This window comes from Myodes glareolus, chromosome 17 (assembly GCF_982192425.1).
Source record: "Myodes glareolus chromosome 17, mMyoGla1.1, whole genome shotgun sequence".
In the NCBI taxonomy this organism is placed as follows: domain Eukaryota; kingdom Metazoa; phylum Chordata; class Mammalia; order Rodentia; family Cricetidae; genus Myodes; species Myodes glareolus.
Genome location: NC_142042.1, coordinates 25,309,877 through 25,333,756, shown reverse-complemented (window position 1 = coordinate 25,333,756; position 23,880 = coordinate 25,309,877). Strand labels below are relative to the sequence as shown.

At 41.7% G+C, this 23,880-nt stretch overlaps 1 protein-coding gene across 4 annotated transcripts in view; it reads right to left on the bottom strand.

The window, feature by feature from the left end:
* The window catches only part of Npnt (nephronectin), a 66,510-nt gene that overhangs the window by 36,186 nt on the left and 6,444 nt on the right, over positions 1 to 23,880 (bottom strand). For 2 of the 4 annotated variants that reach the window (XM_048456816.3, XM_048456818.3), the window contains exon 3: positions 13,090 to 13,140. The exons of the other annotated variants lie outside the window; for them this stretch is intronic. In XM_048456816.3, coding sequence (XP_048312773.3) covers positions 13,090 to 13,140 — 51 coding nt within the window. The remainder of the gene's footprint in view (positions 1 to 13,089; positions 13,141 to 23,880) is intronic. 4 annotated transcript variants of the gene reach the window in all.

The window sequence follows — 23,880 nt, the reverse complement described above, 5'->3', positions numbered from 1 at the left end:
TCCTTTGATAGACCTGGCCATTATTTTGTTTGAAGGAATGCAGACTTTGGGGCTTTGGATTAGAAAAGCAATTAAATGTTTGAAGTGGGGCTTAATGGAACATGGAAAACAGTGGTGTTGATGGTGATTTGAAATGTGAGGGCACAGCTCAAGAGGTTTCAAAGGGAAAGAATGTTAGCTTGTGGCCTAGAGACTGTTCTTGTGATATTTTGGTGAAGTATGCGGCCCTATTTGTCCTTGTTTGAAAACTCTGCCTGAGACTAATTTGAAGAGTTTTGGATTAATTGCTTTGGCAAAGGAGATGTTAAAACAGCCTAGTATGACACTGTCTTGTGGTTATTAATGTTTACTCTTAGGAAGGTCTATAGTGCAAGGGAGCAAGCTGAGTAAGGAAAGTTACAAAATGTACAATTTGAGGAGAAACATAACATCAGGAAGTGGAATGGAGTTAAGTATTACATTCAAGGAGGTAAACAGATTAAAGAAAATGCTGATATTAAATGGAATAAAGGTAGTGGTAACCTTAGGGCAAGATCCTACCCAGCTAAGCTCCCAACTTGTGAAAAGGAATTAAAGAAAAGTTTAGGGCTATGTGTGGTAGTGCACACCTTTAGTTCAAGTTCTCCAGGGGCAGAGGCTAATAGATCTCCTAGTTTAAGGTCAGATTGATCTATAGATTGAATTTCAGGACAGTCAAGCTTAAACAATGAAGGAAATCATTAAAAACAGAAAGCTCATAAAAGATCTAAATGAACAAGGGGGCCATGTTCCAGCACTAGCAAGCAGCAGAACTTGGCAGCTTTGGCCACGTGGTTCTGAACTGTAAGGACACAAGTAAGAGGTTATGGATTCCTCCTACAAGACTAAAGAGAGCCACTGAGGCGAGGTGTGTGGCAGGGGTTTCCCTGTGTGAAGGCCTAGAGAGACTACTATATGAAGTTATGGAGGTGAAGCCTAGATTTTCTTGGAGACCTCAAAATGTTGGAGATGTCAGAACTGTGAGATACCTGCCGAGGAAATCTGCTATCAGGGAGTGGAAGCAACTCAAGAGAAAAAGTGGGTTGCAATCAACAAAGACAGAAGGAGCTGAAGATCTGAAGAGGATTATAACATCAGAAATGGAGATGCCATGTGTGGAGTTTGCCCAGTCAGATTTTGGTCTTGCATTGGTCCAGTATTTCCTCACCATGCTCCCATGCCTCCCTTTCAGAACAGTAATGTATACCCGTACCATTATATGTTGGAAGTATATAATCTGCTCTTTATCATATATGTACATATGTTTTTATGTATCACTTGGGATTGAAAAAATGGTGTCTACTGAGGATACTTCTCAAATAATTATTAGAGGGAACATGTATCTTCACAAAAAAAATGTTCACAGACAATTTCAAAACTTATTCTCTCAAGTACACATCAACAAAACTTAGTCTGAATTTATTAGCTTTATAAGAAATCAATATACCTTTCCAGAATAGGATGTGACTTGGTGGTAAAGCCTTTTCCTAAAAAGTGGGAGACCTTGGTATGGTCAGAAAACCAAGAAGACATAAATTTCTTATTAAGCAAAAAAATATTTATTCTATGGGCAATGATAGTCTGATGAGATGAGTAAAAATGAAGTTTCTCACTACTGTGAAGTATTCTCAAGTATTTTAATCATCTTACTCTTTCTTAACCCTGGCCTACATTAAAGTTTCTCTTCAATTAATAGTAGCTTCCTGTAGATACAGCTAGTTTGAAAGTTTCCAGTTTAACCTTATTCTTCTCTAACAAACATATCCACTTCTCTTGGGAACTCAAGTATTTTTTCAATTTGGACAACAAACTGGATAAACAAATAAGTCTACCCCGTTTGTCTTGTGTCAATGGTTTTTCATAGGTATCCTTTGCATGCTTGGGGGACATCTGGAGATACTTGGAGTTCTGCTGGTATACAGGGCATAGAGGACATCTACAGTATTCAGACATCCTACCCACAAACTACCCAAAAGACACCAGGATATCATGGAGTCAAGACTGGGAAACACTGTTCTACTGTTCCCAATATGTTCATGATGGTCAATATTATGATTTCTGATTTCAAAAATCTCACAGTCTATTTAAAGAGGCGAAACCTTTTCGTGTTCCTTTTTAAGATTTATTTTTAAGCCTCTCTTTCTCTTGTCGTGTGTGTGTGTGTGTGTGTGTGTGTGTGTCTAAGCATGTGCACGTTTGAATGCAGATGTCTGAAGAATCCAGAGAGAGCACCAGATTCCTTAGAGCTAGAGCTATAGGCTATTCTGAGTCACCAAACATGGATGCTGTGAATGAAGTTGGGTTCTCTGCAAGAGTAGCCCACACTCTGAAGACACTGAGACATCACCACTCCACATCATTACATATTTTCAGTTCAAGAAAATAACTGTGCATGAGAACAAAGGTTAGCAAATATGGGTTTGAACAGAAAGCCTCCTAAAAACACATGTGCTGAATCTTGAAACATGGGAACAGAGATGGAAGCAGACTCCCCCATGGAGGAGAAAAACATGCAGCAAAGTGGACCGCAGATTAGTGAAAGGTCACTCAGGACGCCTGGGTAGCGACAAAATGAGTAAATGCACATGAAAGAGAAAGATGCAATTATTCACAATTGGTATGGGACGGTGGTGTTCCTGAACTTTCAAACTGAGAAACGGCACTCTGTCTGTAGGACATGGGAAGCTTCTGATCGGGAGAATCGCTGCCTAAGCATTAAAGCTGTGAGCACACTAAAGTGGTGACTGTGTGCAGAACGAACTGGAAATGATTCAGAGGCAAAGGGAGCAATTGAATCAGAGAAACCAAAGATCAGGTAGACCCAGTCCACCACAACTTGTGCTCATGACAGGTGAGCGCTGGTAACCATCAAGTGGAAAGCAGAGAGACCTCGATCTAGGACAACGCAGTCGGGCATGCCTCTGCCTTCCAAAGCCTTGGACACCTGTTCCTTCCCATACCAGCCCATCTTTGCTCCATTCTGGAATGCGCTTCTGGTTTCCTCTGACAGTTCACCAACATTTCCTTTGAGACTCCTGCAAACCGGCGTACACTCTGTGTTGCTTTCTACATCCCCTCACTGCCCCACCCCTGGTATTCCACCTGGGATTGCCAATGTTACTGTCAGCACACTGTTATGGTAATTAGGTCTGCTGAGTGCTAATCCTTAGTGTGCATTCAAAACCTACAGAGAGAGGATGGGCGAACACAGAGAAAAGTACTTGGAGACTTCTGGAACTCTAATTTCAGACACCGCATATATTCCAAGGGAAAGAACTGTGTTCGCTTCTCTGAGAAGTAATGAACTTTCTAGAAAGCCTTCCGACATCACTCAGCAAATGGTAAATAGTTTATACCGAATGCAGTTTTAAAAAGGAAGTCCTCCAAACAAGGTTTCCTGTCATATCCAGGCCTCATCATCAAGAAGAAGTCTGGGGAAAAAAGCATTTTAAAAAGGAACTATTTCAGGGCTGGTAAAATGGCTCAGCTGGTAAAGGAGCCTGCTGCCAAATCTGAGGACCCGAGCTTGACCTCAAGGATCATGGTAGAAGGAGAGAACCAACAACTTCCACAAGCTGACTGACCTCTGACCACCACACGCACCATGGCACATGTGCATGCACACACGTACATGAATAAATACTTTCAAAGTTTTTCCATTGACTGTAACATTTTTATATGTGGACATAACCTACAGAAGTCTCCTGAGGTACCCAGAATGTTAACATTTTCTCTAAGAAGTAACATTCCATATCTGTTACATTTATGTCAAAGCGTCAACTGGAATTTGAAAATATCTGTGAAAATATGAAACGGTGGCATTAAAAACTAGCACTTGAAAATATAAGGTTCATTCAGAGGAGGACACTTTCTGCTACAAACTTGCGATCTCCAGGCTGTCCTAACCTTGGCCTCTGACCAGCTAATGGCCATCCATTCTTGGTCTCCTGGGCTTTCTGCTCACAAAGGGTCTTTTGTCCTCTCTCCTTTTTTATTTGTTCTCAGCAGGAAGCCTTAATCTTTGGTGCATCTAATGTACACATCCCAAGAGGTCAGAACTGTTCATGGTTCTGCTAAGCTTGGGGACCCACTATTTTAAAGATAACTGCTGACTACATTTCTACCTGAAGTAACTAGTAATTACAGATTACCCAGCAGCTATTTAAAAGTATATATTTTTAAAATAAGCTATTAAAAAGCATTTAAAAATGCACATAGAGTTGATACAATCACTTTCTTCACAGAAAATTAAAACACTCTACATAATATTTCATAAAAGGACATTCCCCTCATAATCTTGGTTTTAGGTCTGGGATAGAGGTCAGTAAAAACGTATCAAATAATATTTATTACACTCAATGTATTCTACTACACAGTATGAATAGATGGGGGAGTGATAGAAGATTAACTGTATGGCTATGTTTTCTAAGCCATGATGGGGGCTAGGAATAGAAAACTGAAAAAGGGATGTGGTGTGGGACAATGGTCTCTATTCTGTCAATTATATTTTAAATAAACGTTGATTGGCCAGTAGCCAGGCAGGAAGTTTAGGCAGGACAACCAGACAGGAAGTAGAGGAGGGTCAACGAGAACAGGAGAATTCTGGGAAGAGGAAAGCTTGGTCTGCAGTCCTGTCCAAGCCACAGAAGAAACACGATGTGACTGTCTCGCCAAATAAGATACAGACTCACGTGGCTAACATAGACAAGAATAATGGGCTAATTTAAGTTATAAGAGTTAATAAGAAGTCTGAGCTACTAGACCAATCAGTTTATAACTAATGTAGACCTCTGTATGATTTCTTTGGGACTTACAGAAACCCCGACAACAGGGATGGAGTGTGGATGATAGCTACAGAGCCTCAAGGCTGAACTCCAATCATGGAGAGCATCTGTTAAAGGCGCAGTGGAGGCTGCAGGCAAAGACTCCAGAATATGGACAAGCAGAAGGGGGAAGGCTATAAAGGGGGATGTCAGTGAGTGGAGTGGTTCTTGTAGGCTATCCTGTGACAGCAGATGAGGTCAAAGGAAGCCCAAGGTAGGTCAGAAAAGGCCGGTGGGACTCTATGGATTCCTATCTCCATTTCCTTTTTGTCTTAACACAGAAATGTCCTTTTGGCTTTTGTTTCACAGTGTAGGGGAAGTTTATAATGACATTTCTTATCCCCCTTAGCAGATAGGAGTAACCAAAGAACCAAATTATGGATAGTTTATATATAATGGGAGTAACTGAGTGGAGCCACTTAGGATGCTACTTAGGGGAGTCTGTGAGATAGGCCCATGTCTGTATTATCGCTGGGAATGGAATCACAGCTCTTTTGGGGCCAGTGGTCTTCAGAATGGAAAGAAAAGTAGAGCAAGAAGTCCTAGTGCCAGCCCCATTTCCCGTGTTGCTGTTGCACCCAGCCAAATACAACTCCCAAATACAACTGACTGATCTTAAACACTAGGCTATGGAATGTGAACCGAAAATGTTCTTATTAAGTCAGCCAAGGGTATTTTGCTTTGTTTTCTGGATATACAGTTAGAAGACCTATTAGTACTGTATAGTACAGAAATAGAATGTGTCAGTTTTTTATTTCTACAATATCAAATATTCATGCAGGCATACAATAGGATCATTTATAAGTAACCAAAAAGCACATGTCAATTTTTAAAAGCTATATGAAATTGGTTCCCCACATTAGTGTAAACTGGCCTGCCTAGTAATAACTAATTCCACTGTAATGTGGCTTTCAGGAGTCAGCAGAAACGACATACATAATCTGCCTTATTCTGTGAACTGGATCATCTACCTGACCGAGAGAGAAAGGAGAGATGACCTGTTTTCATTTAGTAGCAATCTTCTAAGCCACCAAAAGAAGATGATGCACTGAGCCTGAGTCTGTAGATGCTACAGATGATCAGAGAGGGCGAGATGGCACCTCTGGTCTGTGTATACCAAAAACAAAAGAAATGGACCATGTCGGATGCTGTACTGGAAATGGACCACGTCGGATGCTGTACTAGAAATGGACCACATTGGATGCTGTACTGGAAATGGACCACTTCGGATGCTGTACTAGAAATGGACCACATTGGATGCTGTACTAGAAATGGACCATGTCGGATGCTGTACTAGAAATGGACCACTTCGGATGCTGTACTAGAAATGGACCACATTGGATGCTGTACTAGAAATGGACCACTTCGGATGCTGTACTAGAAATGGACCACATTGGATGCTGTACTGGAAATGGACCACGTCGGATGCTATACTGGAAATGGATCACTTCGGATGCTGTACTGGAAATGGACCATGTCGGATGCTGTACTGGAAATGGACCACGTCGGATGCTGTACTAGAAATGGACCACTTCGGATGCTGTACTAGAAATGGACCACTTCGGATGCTGTACTAGAAATGGACCACGTCGGATGCTGTACTGGAAATGGACCACTTCGGATGCTGTACTGGAAATGGATCACTTCAGATGCTATACTAGAAATGGACCACTTCGGATGCTGTACTGGAAATGGACCACGTCGGATGCTGTACTGGAAATGGACCACTTCGGATGCTGTACTGGAAATGGACCACATTGGAAGCTGTACTGGAAATGGACCACGTCGGATGTTGTACTGTCACTGTCACTCTCATGGTTTCAGCTCAGTAAGAAAAAGTCACGTAAGGATCACAGATCTGATAGCTGTTTCTCCCTTTAAAATCAGCTCAAGGGTGAAGCCCACATAGGTAAACCACACTCAAAACTTACTCCAACATTCCTGTCACATATCATGGGGCTTAGAATAACTGCTAAGTCACTGTTTTGACTAGAAAGCGAAACAAGTCTCCACAGTCAAAGCAAACACAGCTCTCTAATGACCCAGTCCCATTTTCTGTTTAACTGCATGCTAGAGTTTCACTCAGAACCATTCTAGCTTTTGCAACTGGCACTCTGAGAGCTCAAGAGTGTTAATCTAATTCTGACAAAAAAAATTAAGTTATTCAAAGCTAGGGAACAATTAATCTCACACATCAATTTTATAATGTTTCATACGTGAGTGAATCACACTGGGAGTCAAGGTCAATGTCTGGAAATAAGGACATCTTGAGAAGCCAAGAGGACTACTGTTCTAGAAGGTGATGAGGACAAAGCCAACCTAAGCTCTATCCCTGATGGGGATTTTCTTAACATCAGAAGGCATTTGAGTCTTAATTGTCATGGGCTCCCTTTGCCATCATACTGTGCCTTCTCCCACAGGGCATCTTACTTAGAACCAAGGACCAAGGTAACAGAAGGCATTCAAGAGCTGAGCAGAAGAATGAACAGCTGTAAAACCAAGAGATTTTTCAAGAGCCCCATAACTAACTCCCAGCCGCTTCACAGAGCTGATTTGGGTAGATCTGGGGAGGCAAAGGAATGCAAATATGAAGAGAAAATCCTTTTCAGAGCCCAGTTGACCTTGGAAGAGAAAACATTGCTAAAAGCAACGCGAAATACCTCACGGCTTATTAATAGAAGCAATGGAGGCAGAGTTTTATAAAAATCTACCGGAAAGGGCCCTGAGCCATCAACGTGCAAAACAAAACCTACCAGGCAAGCAGGATCTCCAGAGAAAACAACTCTCAGCTTGCCACAAACACTACATTGTTGTGTCAATTATTCAACGAGTTCAAAACATTCAGTTCCTGCTGTAATTAAAAACAGTGTAAAGTACCTCTGATTCCCATTTAAAAGGCTATCTAGTAAATGTTCTCTTGAACACTAAACTAAAAACACCACACTTCATGTAGCTGGATTTCTTGCTGCGGTACCCATATAAGGCAGGAAAGCCGTGGACACCGACACTGTGTGAGCACAGGTTAAGTGAGTTGACCAAGTTCAGCACAAGCTTCTTCGTGCAGTAAATGTTCAGTTTACTCCTCCTCTACTCACTCCCTGGCTCGCTTTCATTCATCCTATCTAATCACCCTTGGTTGAGCACTTAGGACAGCACTCAAACCCTATCTTATGACCAAGTTCCTCCCAGACCAAACCAGCTTCACCTCTAACCACATGCAGTTAACTGCAGCTTCCAGGAAGCAACACTCTAAAATCTCCATGTTGTCATACAGAACGCCACTCTCCCCTTGCCTGTTAGACTCACATCTAGGCGGGCTTCACTGCTCAATTTAACCTTCACTACCACCAGAATTAGTTCTTGTACTAAGTACAGCCTTCCTCGGGACTTCCAAGCCTCTGTGTATATGTATATTATAAATCACAAATAGGTATATTTACATATACATAGTTCACAGTATGTCTTAAGAGTTTTACAAATCTAGCTCCTAGACCTTGAGTTCTTTAAATATACAAAAGTTCCTTTGAAACACAACAGTCTTCTGACGAAGACAGCCGTGACAGGTGTACAAGGTGTTGAAAGAACACTGGAGAATTTCTCTGCTTGGATGTGGGAGTCAGAAAGGTGCCAGGGGCTGCCTTCAGGACGGTGCACTGCATCTGAATCTCACATAGAAATTTATCACGTGGACAGGGGCAGGGACTCAGAATGAGCAGCGTAAGCAGGGCCAGCAAGGCACAAGAAGCAGAAAAGGGTCTGAACCTGAGGGGGCCTTGCTGCAGAGGAAAAAAATGCTTAAAACAGAAGGCAACCTGAAGATTCCCGTCAGGATCCCATCCAGAGCAATGTCTCGTCATTGGATTATATGCAGTAGATTAAAGGCATGGAAACTGACTTCCTTTTTGAACCTTGAGAGTTAATGAAATATAAAGTCACAAGAGAGGCAGAGTGGAGAAATTCATTTCATAGTCAATTGTCTTTGCTAAAAGTAGTAGCCTTTTTATTAAGATCATATCTTCATATTTTGTTTATTTTATTAAGACAAAGTCTCTTTGTCAAAGCCCTGCCTGGCCTGGAACTCTCTACATAGACCCACCTCTGCTTCCCAAGCGTTGCGATTAAATGCATGTGCCACCAGACCTGGCTCCTTCATAGTTTTTGATTCTTATAAAATAGAAGTTCCTATCCATTGCACATTTGGAAGTGTCCTGAACTGACCAGATGGCACACTGCAGGGACTGTTACTCTTTGTAGAAAGGTGTCTAAGACGCAGGCTTACCTTCACGGGCAAACACTCCAGCAGTACAAATGTTGGTCACAAACCACCACAGTAGCGTGGGGTAGCTTGAACCAGGCTCCATGCAAGTGCAGTAACAGAACACAGAGAGGGACAGAGGTCACTTGTGACAGTGAGGGCGGTGTCCAGAGGAGAACGGCGTTTGAGCTGGGGCTGTGACTCAGGAGGGCATACAAACCCGAAAAGCAACCCTGCTCATCCTTCCCAAGAACCATTCACTCTCAGCCAAACGTTTGTCTACATTTAGAAGTGGTAGTGACATAAAATGAAAAGGGCTAACCACAGAGAACGACAGTCTGCTTACAGAGGATGGCCTTTTCTTAGCCCTGATGTTTCTACCATTAGACGAAATGCTAAATCATTAGATCCATTCAAGTGCGAGCTGAAGGGCGAACTGAACAGCATTTCTACACCAACAGAAAACTTTTGGAAAACATTTCAGCAAATGTGACACGGTGACGCTGTGACACGTTCTTCTACTTAAAGCTATCAGGTACCTGTGGCAATTACCAAGTTTGCTGGAAGGGCCCAAGAGCAGGAAGAAAGATATGCGTAGTCAATGGTGAAGGATCAGAATCAGCCTGGGCGCGCCAGACCCCATGCTGGAATACAGCATGTCAAAGCTTCTCAAGTGGTCCACACGTAACTCATCCCAAACTGGAGTCAACGTACGCACATTCTCCCATGTTCTCTAGTTCACCAAACAACACACAGGCGACTTTTGAGTCCTCCTTGATTCCATCTTCTTCACTCTCCCCCATAACCGCCACTTTCTTGAGAGTGCGCAGCCGCCAGTCCCTGAGCTAAGTGCTCTGTAAATATGTTCACATTTGATCCTTACTTAAAATTCCTGAGCTAGGACTCCTCTCTGCCTCTCGCCAAAATGAAGTTGTACTCAAAAAAGATCTTCATGGAACCCTGTCCCAGGACCGCCTTTGTGCTGGGATTCCCCATCCATCCTGGCTTACCATCTTTTAGGACCTTACTATCCTCTTTGTTACTACCACTACTTAAAACCAAGTCTAACTTCACTGTGCGGACTGTAAAAGCTCCAGCTGGGAACTCAAATCGTTATTCCTTAAAGTGCCAAAGAGGACGTTCCTAAATTAGCCCCAAACCTCAAACGCCTTCATGTGCCAGGCATTTGCCCTGAAGGACGTGTACTTGGATAAAATGGAACACATGCTTCTTGTCCTGGTTGCTTCTTAAAAAACTCTAGCCCCCAAGTTCCCAGAAGCAAGGCCAAGGGACTAATTTTCAGCACTGTCTGCGACATCCATGTTTCCTGTGAAACACCGGCAATTTCAAAAACAGCTCAAACCAGAGAGAAATCCACCTATACGCTGACTCATCAGCACTAGCTGATACGCTCTAAAATAGCATGCAATTTCCTTGTTTAAAATCTCTACCATGGTCCTGTATTACCTTGTGGTCAAGGCTAACCTATTTAATGACATCAAAGGCTCCCGGAGACATCCCTACTCGCGTCTCTTATCAGACATCCTTCAACACGTATCCCACGGCTGAACTAGGATTCATCCGGTTTCTGGAACGTGCCCATGTTGGCTCCTGAGATCTCTGTGCAGTTTTCTGTCTTCCACAAGTGCCCTTCGCTCACCTTATCCATCACAGTTTAGCTGTGGCATCGCAGCACATCATTCCCGTCTGATGGCACTGTCTACTGAGAGGCACCCTTACAGTTTCCATCACCAAGATACATCACATCACAGTGCATCTCTCTCATCCAGTGCTAGGTGGACCTTAGCCACCCATGCTGAGGAGTGAAGGCCTGGCCCTTCATTTCACTCAAGACCAGGCATGTAGTTCTACTCAATACCTATCTGTTGAACAGATGAATTAACCGAACACCATGGAGCCTATGAATTTGCCATTGCTCTTACTCAGCAGGAAGAGATTCTTCCCCTGAACTGTCTCAACTCTTAAGATTTTTATTTATTAGTATTAGGGGAGGGGAGATACCCATGAGGGTAGGAGTGCCATGGTATGCATATGGAGCCAGTTCTTTCCTGTCTATCTTTATAAAAGTTCTGGGAGTTGAACTCAGGTCACCTGGTCATGTAGCATTTGCCCACTGAGCCATCTTGTCTGCCCAGCCTCTGCACGTTACCTCTGACTTTTTCCGATGTTAGGATTCTAGAAGGAAGAAAGACCAACCATCTTATCTAGACGAGTTCCTTGACAGCCGGGGTCCATGCTGTGCTCATCTCTGTGCATTGCTGACTCCTAACTTTATCTCCTAGCAAATCACAGTAACTGCAAATGCTAAGGCTCATGGTTCAATGCTCTTTCCTTCTAGTTATTTTCCTAAGTGCAAGCACTGGGAGCTAACCAAAACTGTTCCGCTGAGGGCTTTATGGAAAGACATTATTCACAACATGGGAAAGAAGTGGTGCCAGCTAAAGACAGCATCCCCACAATAGGTTCTATTTCAGCATCAAACAACCAGAAAAACTTCCTCCTTCCAATTCACTCTGAGTTACAAAAGATGGACACGGGAAATGAAAGGCAACTGAAACATAGTAGGTACGCTCTTCATCCTACAATGCAGGGAAACACAGCTCTGAGCTCCGTTTGTGATCTTCACGTGGACCAACACATTCATCAAGAACTGTTTAAACATCAGTTGACATAACAATATGGATGGAGGAAATATCACAGGCACCACCCCTAGATGAAAAGCTGCAGGCATTTGAGGACTACTGAGAGAGAGAATTAGCCTTCCGCAGGAAGGAGTCCCCTAAATATAACCAATATAACCAATCCCTAAGTGGTCGGTCTGAAAAACATATACCTACATGCAACGCTATATGGACTCAGTAGGTTGTATTTATATACTTATTTTTATATACATGTACTATACTTGAGGGAAAAAGACCATCTATATTAGAGCAGTGATGACAGAGGTTGGAAGGAGAGAATAATTTAATTATATCTTAATTAGGAATTTTTAAAGGGAATTATTTTAGAAAGTTGGATCTGGTCATCTACACCTACAACCTCAGGACTTGGGAGGTCAAGGCAGGAAGATTTAGAATTTGATGTCAGCCTGGACTACATAGTGAGTTTGTTTGAAGCTGTCCTGGGGGTACATAGATAACTGACAGAGAGAGAGAGACAGAGAGAGAGAGAGAGAGAGAGAGAGACAGAGAGAGAGACAGAGAGAGAGAGAGAGATTATTCTATAGGCAGCATTCTACTTAGGGGCAGAAATCTACCCCCCCCCCAAAGTCTGACTATTTCGATTGACTTTTTCATCAAATGTTCTTGAAATCCTACCTGTAAAGGGTCTCCAGTGACATGGGATGTTGTCTTACAGCCACCACCTTGTGTGACCTCCTTAGAGGCAACTGCACGCTATCATTTGGTATTATCTTACCCGAAAAGCTCACTAAAATGGTGAAAGTGTTGCAAATGGCCTTACTCACCGTAAAAACGTTTTAACTAAGGAATATTTTTGCATCAAAGCATTGAGTGGAAGGTATGGTCAATATACAGATTGTTGTTTGATAAAAGAAAAAGTATTTCTTACCTGAATTACTCCATGGAGAACTAATGAACACGGAACACAATTCCCACAGGTTAGTGAGGGGCTGGTGTTAGTAATTTCATTTGGTGGATTTTGCTGTTCCATATTTGTGTCTTTCAGTGTTAAAAATTTAAACTGTCTTTTAGGTTAGAATGGAGGTCAGTTTGTTAGATTTATAAAAAGAAGAGGGAGAAAGAAAAACTGGGAGAACATAGTAAAATTAGCTTAGAATAACTAAAAGCAGATAAAAATAAAAATCTTTGTGGACTAGTTCCCCCCAGATACAGTCACTCAAAACCAAGTAAAGTCAAGCTTCACTTATAGCTTCACAGAGGATCATTTAGATATTATGGCTTTCAAGACATATATTAGCCAGAATTATGTCAAGAAATACGTTCATCTAACCTTTGAGCTGGCACCTTATCCTTGCTAGTCTCTGCCTTAAGACGTAGAAAGCTGCAAAACAAATGGCCAAAAATAGAAATTCCAGATCTTTTCTCTGTAAGGAGGCAGGTCTTGGGTATGACCAAGTTGTTACATTCCCGGAGACTTACACACATTCAACTTTCAGGGCTTTTTCTGAAACAAACAAACAAAAATCTAGGACATGTTTAAAATAGTAGTATTTTAGTCATCGTCTTGTTATTAGAAACCATTTTGTAACAAAAATATTAAGCAATAATTGAAATTATGCTATTTGTCTACAGTCCAAAATCTTTTAAAACATTTTAAAACATTTTTAGTGTGTCTGTGTGTGTGTGTGTGCATGCGCATGTGTGGGTGTGTATAGGTGCACAGGTACCACAACGTATATATGGAGACCAGAAGACAGCTTAGCAGACTTGGTTTTCTCCTTCAACCATATTGGTCCTGGGGATCCCACTCAGGTTCTCAGGGCGGGCAGCAAGCATCTTTACCCATTGAGACACCTTGACATCCATCTTGTCGGCTACCTATAGTTCAAATTCTAATGAAATATTTCAGGACTTTTTTGATACTGTATCTTTCGATATTTCATTTTCAAAACATTAACTGTTGGTTCCTAGAGCCAGTATCCTTTTATTGAAATAAAAGTTGGACAAAGTATCTGAAAATTTTTTTTAGACTTTGGCTCAGTCAATACCCAGGGCTGGTAGCGCTTACATTGGTAGCTGTTCACTTACCTCTTTCTCTCCAGCTTTGGGAAGAACACATGAAAGTTTGTTTTCTCCCCTTGCACGGCACTGTCTTCTTGCATGGATGCTTTAGTTGTCAATAGCAACAAGAATTAACTGTAAGACCTCAGCCATGTCTTTTGGAGATGCATACATATCCCCATTAAATGAAAGAAAAGGGAAAAAACTCAAAGCACTACAAACAGTGGTCAGTGTTGGACCAGCTGAGAGTCCTAGGGGTGAGAGAAGAGATGGTTTGTTAACTTCTCTGTAGGATGAATGTCTTCCCTCTTTAAACTAGAAAACATTCACTTTAAGTATGACTGTTTTGTGTATTTGTGTAATTTAATGGGGTCTTTTAATAGAGTAACAGAATAAATTTTTTAGGACTGATTTGCCTTAATCAAAGCAATAATTGTAACTATTCATCCAGAATGATTCCACGGTATTACTAAAAGCCAGCATTACATTTGCTTGTCAGACTTTTTGTTTGTTTATATGTGATGTGATTTGTGTGCAAGCATGCATGCATGAGTGTGTGTGTGTGTATGTGTGTGTGTGTGTTGCATGCATGTGAGTGTGGAGATGTGTATGCCAGCGTGAGCACATGCATAGGCTGGAAGAGGGCACGGGGTGTCTTCCTCTATCACTCTCTGCCTTATTGCCTGGAGCCAAGGTCTCTTTCTTACTGAACTAAAGGCTGGTCCATTAGGCTAGGCTGGCTGTGAGCAAGCTCCCTCCTGGGATCTGTTTGCTTCCCCCTCCTAATGCTGGAGTTAGAGCAAAGTGCTTAACACATGGTTTTTAATATGGGTGCTGGGGATTCAAACTCAGGTCCTCATGACCCACTGCTCTATCTCCTTGGGCTTTGTTTGTTAGATATTTTTACTCAAGTTGGTTATGTTTAAAGTTTGCACTTTGTCTTATTGCCTTTAGTTTAAAATAATTCATCATATCTTGATAGTGACCCATTTATTTAAATAAAATAATGAAATGCATTATAAGTATCATCTAAAATCACTGAAAATAAATCAAAGCATAAAGAACATTCTAGATGGCATATTTGCAAGACGTGTGTATGGCTATGATTATGCATAAGAAACAAAATGTAAGAGAATACTATTTCTTTAATACATTCCATAACCAGTTTTGAATAATTTATCAGAAAATACTTTAAATGATGTTAAACAAAGAAAAAAGGAGTCATTGTAGGATTAAAAAACATCATTACTTTCAATCTAGCTCTATTAGTGTCATAGAGTCCAACAGGTCTGTATAGTCTGCCTCCTTATAATATCTCAAGGCTAGGTCCCTTTTTAGAAGTTAACATGAGCTGCCGAACATCCTGGATTTAGTAAATGTATTGGTGCAAGTATTCACACTTCTTAGGGCTTCTAGCTTAAGTCTCAACCAGTGCCCCATATTCTAACATTTATGTTTTAAAACCATACAAAACTTCTTTTTAAAGAAATATTAAACACGGAATATGACCAGATTGTGGGGGCACACACCTTTAATCCCAGCACTCATGACGCAGAGACAGGCAGATCTCCATGAGTTTGAGGCCAGTCTGGTCTACAGAGTGAGTTCTGGACAGTCAAGACTACACAGAGAAATCCTGTCTTGAAAAACCAAACACCAAAACCAACCAACCAACCAAACAAACAAACACTCAAAACAAAAAACATGGGTTAGATGACTTCCAGAAAGTTTCTGGGGTCCATTCTCTGTTGATGGATAAGGACATTTTCACAGGCAACCTACAGCCCAATTTTTGAGAAGTTGCCAACAATACATTGCCTGCATGTGTCTTGCGTCTTAGTATAGTGTGAGAAGCCCTAGGATGAAGCTCATTAGGCGCATATAACACAGGAAAACTCTGTCCCACTTTCTCCTGACAATTTGTTTCTCCACAGCTATTGTAAACAATCATGAGAGTTAAGTCCACTCAGCTCTGCCAGCAAAGGCACTGGTTCCTAGTTCAGGACTCTAGAAGAGCCACTTGTAGCTGTTCCCAAAAGACTGCTTCAGTTCATCTAAGACTTCTCACTGGTAATGCACTGAGTTCTGCTACATACCCTTACAATTAATAAGTACATTGATAAGTTTATGAAACTGTAACAAACCAAATCAAGTAAACTACTCCAGGACTAGATTTTCCTGCCTACTGAGCCCAGCTCTGTAGGTTAGGAGACAACCCCGAGCTCCAGACAATGCTAAAGATATACTTCTGTGGAACAGGGTGTATCTAGCATGTGTGTGAGTCCCGGGCTTGCTCTCGAGCAATGGAAAACAATCCTTCTAGCTACCCGTGGTGGCATGCACTTGCAATACCAGCATTCAAGAGGCAGCGGCAGAAGGATCGCAAGTCTGAGGGCAGCCTGGACTCTACGGTGGGAATTATAACGGGAAGGAGGAAAAGAACGAAGAGGAGGGAAGTCAGACAAGGGGTGAGAATACAAAACCATACGTCAGGAACCATAAGTATCCACGGTGCCTGCCTTTTTTGTTGGCAGTTTAGTTTACTGCAGCTTAAGTCTGCAGTGAAAGGTTGTGGGATGCCCAGCTGTTAGGCCATTTAACACCTTTGGACAGGAAACAATGAAGTCCTACAAAGTGAAGTGGCTAGTGCAATGACCCCATGAGGTAGACTGAGGCACAGAGCGCCTTAAACATGTGGCCAGGCAGGCCAGGTGCCAAGCCCTCACTGGGACAGGTATGAGAGAGAAAGGAACAATGTTCTATCGGCCAGATCCTAACCATCAGCTACCCAAACTAGAAAGTCTAGAAAGTTCTCCATATCCCAATCTTAAATTTAATAGTTTTCATTGCCAAAAACTTGACACCCATCTGGGAAAACCTCTTCACAGTCAATTACCCAGCTTGGCACAGTTACACACAAACATCCGAGAAGACAGACAGCAGAACACAGGCATTTAAGAGAAGAGCCGAGAAGAGCCGAGTTTTCAGGCTGTTACTTCATGACTATTAAAGGCAGAGAACTCATGGGCTCAAAGAACAGGGAATTTAGCAAACCTATACAATATTTCTCAGCAATTTGACATTTTCTTTGCTAATACACTGTTTCAAACCCCAATTTTATTTTTATTATTATTTACTTATTCATTTGGGGGTTTTGAGCCAGGGTTCCTCTGTTGTAAGAGCCATCGCTGTCCTGGAGCTCGCTTTGTAGAACAGGCTGTCCTCAAACTTAACAGAGACCTACTTGCCTCTGCCTCCTGAGTTCTGGGATTAAAGGCATGTGCCACCATGCTGGCTTCAAAACACAATTTTAAATGAAAAAATGAAACTATATATCAGAACTTTTAATCCCTAGCCATATGTATATAGATACCAAGATACAGTGAGTAGCTTAATACACTAATTAATTTTTAACATTATGAAAGAAAACTCTCAAAACCCACAGATCATGGAAAATGCAATTATGCAGGAAAAATATTAACTAATGTACATATATATCAAAATAGGAGATACTAAAGACTTTGGGTTGTGGGAAGCTTATATTCAGAAAGTCTAGGGGCTGGAGGCATGGCTTAGTGACTAGGAGCACATACTACGCTTGCAGAGGACCTGGTTGGTTCCTGACATTCACATGGAGTTACTCACAACCACCTGCAGCTGTAGCTCCAGGGAATCCAATGCCTTCTTCTAACCAGTGCAGAAGCTGCGCTCATGTGTATGGACCTATGCCCCTGCCCCTCACACAGACAATTTTAAAAACTGAAAAAGGAGGCTGGAGAGATGGCTCAGCAATTAAGAGCAGTGGGGGCTCTTCTAGAGGACTCAGGTTTAATGCTCAGCACTCACGTGACAGCTCACAATCATTTGTAACCCCAGTACGGGGGATCTGCACTCTCTTCCAGCTTCCACTGACACCAGGCATGGACATGTTGCCCAGACATACATGCAGGCAAAATATATAATAAAAACAAGTCTTATTTTTTAAAAAAAAAAGAAAAAAGAAAATCTATAAAATAACATAAAGTTGGGTGGATAGAGAGAGGAACAGGGGAGGAAAACATTTGATTGAAATATATTGTATGAAAAAATTTTCAGTTAAATAAAAAGTAAAACAGAAGAAGAAAATCTATGCAGAGTGGTTGCTGTCAGCTTCGCAATGCACACCTCTAACTAGCACTTAGAGAAGACCTTGACTTTGAATTTAACATTTATAAAATAAGACTAAAGGTTGCTGGTCTGGTGGTTTGTTTTGTTTTGGTTTTGACAGGGGTCTCACTGTGTAGCCTGGATCTCACTCTGTAGACCAGGATGTCCTTGAACTCATGGAAATTTGCCTGCCTCTGCCTCTAGAAAACTGGGATCAAAGACAGGCACTACCATGGCTGGAACAAACGACGCTGATTTCACAAAGAATGTCTTCGTCTGAGCAGTGTGAGTGCTTTTCTCCTCCCCTTGGTGGACTAGCCCAATTTTAAATGCGATGAAAAGCTTCTTAGGTTTCAGAGTCCATGGACAACACCTGTGGAAGGCAACCCTGGCCAACCACAGGATCTGATCATGTTTCTACAGGAAAACAGCCAGTTCTGGAGAATTGACACCATTACTCCATAGAATGCTTAGAGAGACACTAACCAAATTAACTATCTAACTTTAAACTCTATCCAGAAAATCATCTATGTAAAATCCGTAGTCAAAAGTATAGGACCTACCAAGGCTAGTCCTGACTTTTAGTATAACAAACTACACAGGAAAGCAAGGGCTTCTAATAAAATAGAAATATCTATTTATTCCCCAAAATCATCTACCATATTCCAAAGCTAAAAATAAGTCTGATCATATTTGTACCTATCTTCCTCCACTGGAACTGCAATGATTTAGTAATTTTATCAGGATAAATTAAAACTGAAATCCTTTATAAAGACTGTGAAATGATATGGAAATGAACAAGCAGATGATTTTTATGAGGTTTTTTCCATAAAACCATAATAACTCATCTGGACCTATGTTGGCTTCAATGGGAACTTTATAATGACTGTAATTGTCTCTTTAATTATGTATTAGTAACAGTAAGTATAGAAATAAAAAATCTATGATACTGTAATACATTAACGTAGAAAATTATATTTGGTATTACTTAACCAAATGTTATACCTTAAAACATGCAACTTTTTAGTAAGTATAATTATTTTGCTTCTCATCCCAACATGTCCCTAGAAAAACCACTAACAACAATCAGACCAATGCAACTGATTTTCTCCCCAAGCTAAACTGTCCTGGCTATCTACTATTGTCTGAAGATGATCCTTCATTTGTTTTGATTAAGTAGAAAATGCTAACTCCTCAGTTCTCCTCCATGGCTGTTCAAGGTGAGAACCCCAGCACATTAGACTGCTGCTTTGTGTAAGTGTCTGGGGAATAGGTATCTCTGCTTCTCCTAAGGAGACAGGGACTTTACTGGATTGGAGCCCTTTCAGAACACACACCATCCTTTTGTTACTATTTGGACTTCTGTGATGATTTTTTTTTGGGGGGGGTGGCAAAGAAGGGAGAGATGGAGAAACAGAGGAAGGGTGGGACTAAGAGAAATCTTATAGGCTATCCATGCATCAGGATTCCAGGTCCCGTTGCTAAAGGAACTTGGCGAGGAGTCCATGAGATCCAGCCCTTCCTCACACTGTATGGGAGAGTGCAGGCTGAAGTTTGGGTTCCAGACCATCGTATGCACAGTACTTTCTTCAGGCTCTACCAGTCTACCCAGGCCCAACTGAAAAGCCCTCTGCAAAGTCCAGTTAGACCAGGAGGAAATCAAGTACTCTATTCACAATGCTTGCTTGCCTCCTGTTCTGTCTCTCATTGTTTACTTAAACATTCGTTTCTTTCTTCTTAAAAAGTAAGATGAAGTCAGGCAGTGGTGGCGCACACCTTTAATCCCAGCACTCGGGAGGTGGGGTAGACGGATCTCTGTGAGTTCCAGGCCAGCCTGGTCTACAAGAGCTAGTTCTAGGACAGGCTCCAAAGCTACACACAAACCCTGTCTCAAACAAACAAATAAACAAACCAACGTACGATGAAAATGATTTTGAAAAAGCACCAGTTTCCAAACAAGCTAGAACATAAATAAACAGGATGAAGGAGATCGAGTCTGCATATCGTTTAAGGCATCTTCAAAGGCACCAAAAGTAGAAAGTGACTGAGCAGAAAATGTCACTTTATAAAATAAATCATAATTTATTCTTCTTTTAGTTACATTTTTATAAGGAAAATGTACAGTAAAATTAGATCTCTCTCTCTCTCTCTCTCTTTCTCTCAGAACAGGATGTCACTGTAGAGTTCCCCCATACTTTGCTTTATGGAACAGTGACGATGACACTCACTCAGACAGTTACTGTAGTTGGTATATCTTGTAAGAACACAACACTGAAAACTACCTTGCTACACATGAGTAGGAGAATCTTACTGAACATCTGCGTGACAGCAAACTGCAACGCCATTTAAAGGACTGAGTCATGTTTACGTGAACCTGTAAGGACTGGTCTTCAAACACTTTTGTTAAGGTGCAGAAGAGTCTTAATTTTTGTTGATCTCACATGGGAAGTGAAAAATCTTAAAAATATTTAGGCATTTCTGAAAAGATTAGGAAGGAACAATGAATGTCTACTGGAGACAAGAACTTAGGGTCAAGAAAACAAGAAGGAAACAAATACTTACCACGACTGCAGCTCCAATGGGCTCTCTCTCTCTCTCCCTCCCTCCCTCCTTTTCATTTTTTCACTTAAATGTGCATTTCTTACCTTATTTTTTTTTTTACAAAGGATGAGTTACGTAAATAACTTAACCGAAATAGACAACAGAAAATGTAAACCCCTATCCCCGCAGTGTTAAAAGCATTTTCATTTTCTTAAGTGCCTTTGGTCTTTTTGCTACAATGTGTCCCTAGATAGCACTCCGCTCTCAGCTTCTGTCCTCCTTCAGAGATCACGGAGCCAGGAACACAGCACACACCACGTGCACACACACGTGAATTAGAGCTGAAGTTGAAAGACAGTGGATGCAACTCCTTAGAGAGTGTGGCTCTTTCTAGCAAGTAAAAAAGACTCTACCTTAATGAAAAGTAGACAACCTGATGACTACAAGCCAGGGGGAGATATTGACAAATGGAGAAATTTCAGCCCATTATACCAACATCAGTCAAATGTCACCAGTCTACGGAGAAACAGGAAACTAGGATCAGACGAAGCAGAGGCTTCCTTGGAAGAGAGGTGGACGGAGAGCATCCTAAAATCAAGCAACGAGCAATGGACCAGTTTCTTGATTCAGCATCACCGAGTGTGAAACTTTCCAACTGACCAGAACTAAGAATATGTATGCCATTCAGACATACACAAGCATTTGTCTCTCCTACATATTAGAACACTGTAACTCAGCAGTTTTCAACATTCATGTTCAAAGTTATTTTAGAAGCAGTGCACAGACCCAGCAGTAAACGGCTGGTTAATTAATTACAGGGAAGCTACACAAAGAATCCATAAAAAGGGACTTTTCACATATAGATAATAAGGAAATGACTTTAAGATGTTCTGCAGTGAAGGCACAGGGCCGGTTATCCACTATCTTCTATTTGTATAGATCAGGTAGGTGGCAAGAGAGACAGAGAAGAGACCCAGAGTATGAAGAATATCCCTGAAAGGCATACGGGACCACTGATGGCGATTATTTTTCTGAGGAGTGGTTATCTCAGGATATGAATACATTTTCCTTTCTAAATAAATCAAGATTCTAAAATAAAAAAAGCTTTGGGAAAATTTAAAAACTTACAAACAACTGAAAGAAAAAGATCCTGCTCTCTCCAGGAGCACATATACTAAAATTGCAATGATACCGAGATCAACATGGCCCATGGACAAGGATGGATTGTTAAGTTGGAAGCGTAGCCCCCAGCCCCTTGCATCCATTCCAGCCCCTAGGCCTGGGAGTTGTATTGGTCTGGACTCCAAATCCCAGCATGCCATGGGGGGGGGGGGTCAGGACCACTTCCACAGGGTATTTAAGTGAACTCCCAGAGGAGAAACATGTGGTCTTTGGGTTTGCATGTGCTCCCTGCTGTCCTGTCTCCCGCCATGTGCTCGGCCACCTGAAAGCGTCACTCTTAATAAAACGATGGGCAATTTGATTTAGTTTGATTTGACCTAATTGGATTTCTTGCACCGGCAGAGCTGCCCTTTTCTTATTAATTTTTACTTATCACGGATGACTTGGAAACTGTCAAGTGCGCTGTAGTTTTTGCATCAATTTCTGTATTTGCATGAATTCGTAAACTTACAGTAAGTTTTGAATGAGGAAAAAGAAGAAGAGGAAAAGGCAAAGCTACCTCTGCAATGTGGAGGAGACAGTAAAGTCCAATCTCTGCACTGAATACCATCTTTATTTGCTGTGGAATCCCCATGGAGTGGGTCAACATCACTAACTATCATCTCAAAAGCAGTTGATCTGACTTCAGCTGCCCAGAGCACGAACCCTGCAGACAGAGTACCAAGCCGAAACATTGTGCAGGACAGCGCAAGAAGCACACCTGCTGTGTGCTGCAGGATCTGGTGTCTGAGTAGCAGCATTCTGCTCCCAGGTCCCTGTGTGCAGGGCTCGTGTTTTCCTGTGCCAGGGGTGTGAGGAGAGACCTGGCCACTAACTCTCAAGAGTCGACCATGCTTCCTCTTCACTTGCCCAGTCCTTCAGCTTAAGAAGCACTAAAACGTCTACTCCGTAAAGGTTAAGAGCTGTCCAAATTAACTGGAGGAAGGAGCTTGGGAAATCAGGGGCTCTTAATAGCATTGTTGCAAAGATCAGTTCTAACCGTGAAAAGAAAGGAAAGAGCAAAGTCGTTTCTTTACAACTTCACTTTGAAGACCACACACACTCAGAAACTACCTGCTTCAAAAGGTCAAGATTCTTCAACACTGCTTTGTGCTTGGAATCTACATTCCTAGACCACTCGAGGTCACTCAAGAAACTCGGTGTTCTTAAACAGTCTTTCCAGGGAAGGGGCAGCTGAATGCCCTTTGTTAGAAAACAACAACAACAATAACAAACCCAACCTCACTTCCTAAGATTTGGGGATTCAGGTTTGGTGACAAAATTAACTCTAAAATTATCCAGTCTTGCTTGTATTCCTACCTTAAAAACAAACAAAAGAGGGTCTCTGTTCTAATCCCATAATGAGGAGAGGAAGCTGATGAACTCAGGACAATGGGCTATGTTCGGCTCCTTTAAGCTGTCTCCAATATGGCTCCAGATAGAACAGTTACCCCAGAGTCCCAGTTATTCTTGGGACATACACAATTGTACAGTTATAAATAAGCTGTAATATAAGACAGACTCTATGCATAACAAAAGTGGTTTTACTTGTTGGCTATGGACGGAAAGATGTTTGCTAGAGGAGACCTCTGTGAGGGGAATAACACTTGTGACTTTTCAAGATGGCTTCACCGGAGGGCTAGGTGGAGCTGCTCTGTGACTGAGCACTTGCCCAGCAGGTGCAAGCCCCAGGGTTTGTCCATCAGGGCCAAAAAGAAGAATTTCTAATTTACTCGTAACCATTTAAAGAGGGTATTCAAAACCTAGCTTACCAAAGACACACTTCATGAAATAGTATGAATGAGGGCAAAACTTAATGACCCGTGCAAGGATCAAAAAAGAAATCATCTTTTTCTACGAGACTCAGTTTCTGAGCGAAGACACAAGAGAGCAACCATAAAATTTAAGCATCTCATTTGCTGCAGTGAAGCTCTGGGCCTCTTACTTGAAATACAAAAACAATCCAATAATGTGCTGATCAATCCTCTCTATGTCCACACCCACCAGCAAGCAGCATACAGTCTAAAGCCAACAATCAGGTGACTGCAAAACGGTTTCAAGATGATTTGCAATTCTCAGTCCCTTCTTTACTAACCTTAAGTTTAGAGTTGATAAGTCCGAAATCTTCAGGTGGGCTTTGTCTGGCTGCAGCCTCTACTAACTTAAGAGACATGACAGGAAGAATGAGCCCAGAACTAACAGATCAGTCTGT